General features: G+C 38.0%; 1 protein-coding gene across 1 annotated transcript; it reads left to right on the top strand.

Moving 5' to 3' along the window:
* The first annotated feature begins 795 nt into the window (after positions 1–795).
* LOC140949622 (uncharacterized) lies at positions 796–3,976 on the top strand. Its single transcript, XM_073398778.1, has 6 exons — positions 796–828; positions 1,120–1,249; positions 1,968–2,084; positions 2,260–2,310; positions 2,765–3,385; positions 3,890–3,976. Coding segments are annotated over exons 1-6 (1,008 nt in total). The 5' UTR covers positions 796–826.
* The last annotated feature ends 868 nt before the right edge of the window (positions 3,977–4,844 follow it).

Genomic DNA, 4,844 nt, shown 5'->3' with positions numbered 1-4,844 from the left:
GAATAGAAACCTATGCGCTCTCCAGTTCAAGTTCAAGATTATAATAACCTGTCTCTTGAATGCAATTGACGAATGGAAGAACAACTCAATGGTGAAAAGTAGGTCTTCTCCTTGTAGGTTTCACCGTCTATAGAGGGAATTTGAAGGAGATGGTGGTTGTTCGTCAGAGGGGGCCAGAAAGGGCCGGCAAATGAGAAAGCCAAGTACACTTAAAGCAGAAGCTTGGTTTAATGGTTGGTTGCTATAATAACTTTAAGTAAATGAGTTAAGATATGTCAGAGATTTCAACTTATAAATTAACTGTCATTCTTTCCAATATGACTAAACCCAGTTTGGTGATTTCAATTAATCACTCGACATAATTCTCGGTTGTTCATAATATATTAACAACTCACAGGTTAATTTATTTTAATTTTTGATTTACAGATTTCATTGAACATAGCGCAGATCGCATACCGAACGAAGACAAATACTGTCTGCCAACGTGCTTAACTAAACGGGAGGTTTACCTAACCTACGTTGACGACCTTAAAACTGCTGGCAAGCACCCTGTCTCTTGGGCAACCTTCTCTCGAATGTGGAAAAAACAATTCGGGAATGTGATTATACCAAAGGTACGGATAAAAGTTGATGGCAGTCCAAAAAGGGTCGACATAAGGCTCCATATATAACCAACCACACCAATTTCAACCTTTCTTTTAAACAGGAAAACAAGTTTACAAAATGTGGTGTCTGTGTGGCCCTAAAGTTATGCCTTCAGGGTACATCGGATAAGGATAAGAGAAAGTCATTGTCATTTAAAAGAAAGGTGCACAATGAACAACAAATGTAAGTCTATACTAAGTTGTGCTACTTGTATACAAACTTGTTTGATTTATAAGATGTCACCACAAATTATTTTGCACAATAGAATTTCGGTTCCCTGAGTTATACTGATTTCTCTACTATTTTGAAAACTGAGTCTCCTCCAGTGATACTTTTGAGTACTCCCTTTCAGGTTGTTTTCTGAACTATCAAGGTGCCGGTGTATATCTGTTTTTTTTTTCCCGTATCAAATAGTTGTTACTGTGATTTGTCCTAATAGTTATGCCACAAACGTTTTCTATTATGTCATTCAAGGGCTGAAAGAAGAGCGTATTATAGCAACTGTTTAAAGGCCGAACTCGATCCGGACCAGTATCTGTCCATCATAATTGACGGTATGGATCAGTCCAAAACTAACCTTCCACATGCAAATTGTCTCTCTAAGGTAAGGCCCATTACGTCTTTTATGAAATTATAAGAAAACGCACGATTATTAAATTATGTCACTCATTAGTTTCTTAAGCTTTAATCGTCGGCCAAATTTGTTCTCTCATGGTTCCTAAACAGTTCAGAATGAACAACACATGATCGAGGTGGTAAATTGAGAATGAATTAGAATTCCCACATATAGCAACGGTAAGAAATACATCCTTATTTTATAACTTATTGTTACTTCATAGGATGAAGCTTATCACTTTTTGAGAACCCACGTCACCGGGGCTATTTCGCATGGAGACGGTATAATTTTCAGCTTTATAGACTTAATGCGATGGCCACATGATTCGAACCTGACGTTGAATGTCCTGTTACAGATATTTGTGGAACTTTCTGAGGTACTTAAGTTAAGCGATCAATTATCACTGAAAACTGACGATTTTCTGTTAATAGAACACGTTAAAATTGATAATCCTGGGTCTTACTTTTATAACATGTTTCACCCTGCTAACAGAGTCGCTTCGAACTTTCCCGACTTGTCTAGCAAAGATCGAAGTGACTCGATCTGCTAGCAGGGTCAGTACAAGCCATTAACCATGGTACTGATACTAATTTGTAATTGTGATTGTTGTTTTCCACTTATCATGGCTAACCTTCATAAGAACTGTACAAGACTAAGCGCATCATAACCGTTTTGATGTGGTTTTTCACTGTTTTTTTTTTTTTAGGAAGGACGCTTACCCCCGTTCCTATTCCTACAGATGGATAATTGTTATCGAGAATGCAAGAATCGCTATATTCTTGGCTTTTGTTCGCTTCTTGTAGAGAAAGAGATTTTTCAGGAAGTAAGTGCCAAAGACAACTATAAAGTAACAGCGTCAGCTGTAATAGTATAACTCGATCGATTTAGCCAAGAATTTCCACGATACGTTTTCCCTTCGGTCACAAAGCGCTCAAGTATGTAGTTCAGTTTCCTTCCTTTTTGTTCTTTGTAAAACCAAATTTTTTTCGCCTTTTCAGGTTCGCTTGTCTTTTCTTATGGTAGGTCATACACATGAAGACGTTGACCAGGTAAGAGCACTGATTTGAATTAACTTTGCATTTCAAATTTAAACGAGAATGCCGGTTTAACATGAAGACCTAACAATTTTTTAGCTCATTACTTGTAATGTGTAAGGAAAAATGCCTAAGGCAGACGAGCTTATTTTTTATCCGCTCTTTAGAATTTCCCATTGCACAAAGAATATCTGTTACTCAGATAACACTTAATGCTGTCCAAAAATAATTTCCCCTTTATGTTCAAGTAATTTTGGTCCAGTGAGAGGCATATGGACCATATGCTAAACAATAAGGGAATTTGTTTTGAAACAGTGTACTAAAGCAAAGTGATGACGATAACTGAATAGAAAGCTATAAAACATAAGTATAAAAAATCTACCCAATTCCCAACATGCACTTTTTCCAGTTGCATCAATATTCATTTTCATGCAGTCTAATAAATTTCTTTTCACCCTTTCATTTTCAGTTTTTTAGTATAATTTCAAAACGACTCCACATGAAGGACTCGATGACGTTGCCCGCTTTAGTGAGGAACATCCAAAAAGCCCATACCCCAGCTCCAGACGTCCGCGTGATAGAATTCATTTTTGATATTAAGGCATGGATTGAACCACTCCTAAACAAAATAAAAAATCACGTGTACCCTCATACTTATAGATTCTTTAAGAGAAATGGCCAAGTCCGAATGAAATACAAAAACTGGGCAAGTGATGAGACGTGGCTTCCGGAGGGTCCTGGTCAACGCATGTTGAGCAGTACACCACGGGGAATCCCTCCCCTAGTCAGGCCTGGTACAAAGAAGTTGTTGCCAATCAGAGACCTGGAGGAGTGCGTGAAAAAGTGCAAACGCTTGACACACGAAGACAGGCAATGGTGGTCCTCTTTTATCCTCGCTGAGAAAGCATTCAAAGCGAAATGGGAGGCTGCCTCTGCCAAATTTCTCAGTGAGGATAAAAGAGCAGAGTGGCACCTCAACAAATTGAAGAGGCATCGCCCGATTAAGGAAGCTACAACAACCGACCCGGACCAACAACAGCGGGAAGAAACCCTGAATGATCTTCTAAGGAAAGCAGACCATTTCCCACAAGTGAGTCAGTAATTTTAGTGCTTAATGCACCAATGTGGTCTTTCATGGGCTTTTTGTACAGGCATTGTGACATAACATTTGAACCCCGTACATTTGGGCTCTAAGGTTACCATAGATAGTATTGGTAAAATAAGGGTGTCTGTAATAAGCGTTAAAGTCAAAATTAATCAACTATTGAAACAATACCAAATAAATAAAACAAATCATTATCACACGAAGACGTTATCATCCTATCCATTCAGTGCAATACAGTTTAATATGTCCGTGAAAACACTATTGACACACAACGGAACTTGTATAGTAATCGGGAGAACGAGTTGTTGACAAAATAGTGAGAAATTAAAGACAAGACTTTATCATACCTAAAATACAGATACAGCGCTGCTGTCAGCCCCTGGTCGCCTTGAGTTTTTGTAAGTTATCAATGAAATAATTTATGTCTGGCTTGGGGAGAAGCGTCGGGAGCTTCAACTTAATTTTCATTTTCTACATTTTTGCTGACAGGTCACGGTGCAGGAGAAAAGGAAAAACGGAGGCGACGGTGCTCCAAGAAAAAGGCAGAGAAGATCTAAAGAGAGCATTTCCTCTTAAGCCTATTTTATTCAATGTATATTTCATTCTCAAGAAATTCGTTCAAGTAAATGTTTGTTAGAAAGCTCACTAGCACAGCTATAAATAAACCAAAGGTGATTCATTACTTTTTTGTTCTACGGTAACACAATAAGGAGAAAAGCAAAAATATATATTTTTTTCTTATTTTGTAGGCAAACCCGTCAGTAAAAAAAAACGAAAAACAAAGAAAAACCCAAAAACCTCGAGTCCTGAGTCTAAGCAAGACGTATTGAGGGAGTATTTGGCCAGTAGATTAAGATTATATCACAAGTTGCACGGATAGTGTTTCCAGGGCCTGCCAAAGCGATGAGCTCTCTGATGAGGTTTTGTAAAATTATCATTGCCAGGAAGCCCATAACTTATGGGCTCCTGTCATTGCGTGCTTTTTGAGCGCAACGCAAAACTGAAAATCACGTGTAAGAAATCATTAGGTGTATTATCTCGATCTGCTTTTTACGAGTGACATTTCACAATGGTCACCGTTTTTATAAAACACTCGGAAAAATAAAGTCTAAAATAATATGTAGTATACTTTAAATCATGCTTACTTGAATAAAACAATGTATATACAAAATTGATTAAATGCAAGAATACGGGAATATCAAATAGTGAAGAGAATACAGCCGGAAAATGTTCATTAGCCAGTTGTCAAAGTTAACGAGAGCAGAAAGGGCTATTGTGTGCGTACCCACTCTCCCACGTAAGTCGTCCTTTCATGTGAACATGGAGAATTCCTAGGGAAATCTTTTGCTCTGGGGCAAGTCCAAAAATGAGAGTAGAAAGCGTAGTCCTCGAAATTTTTACTTCCGAAAGGTGTCGTAAACGAAAGTCACTTCCGGAATTAAGA

This window comes from Porites lutea, chromosome 10 (assembly GCF_958299795.1).
Source record: "Porites lutea chromosome 10, jaPorLute2.1, whole genome shotgun sequence".
NCBI classification, from domain to species: Eukaryota; Metazoa; Cnidaria; class Anthozoa; order Scleractinia; family Poritidae; genus Porites; species Porites lutea.
The sequence above is the reverse complement of the archived record's forward strand: the minus strand, read 5'-3'. Positions and strand labels throughout refer to the sequence as shown.

What these genes read in the sequence shown, in the direction of transcription:
- LOC140949622 (XM_073398778.1), top strand. An exon ending in ATGCAAATTGTCTCTCTAAG is followed by an intron (nt 1,250 to 1,967) that starts GTAAGGCCCATT and finishes TTTTTTTTTTAG; the next exon opens with GAAGGACGCTTACCCCCGTT. An exon ending in AAGCAGACCATTTCCCACAA is followed by an intron (nt 3,386 to 3,889) that starts GTGAGTCAGTAA and finishes TTTTGCTGACAG; the next exon opens with GTCACGGTGCAGGAGAAAAG.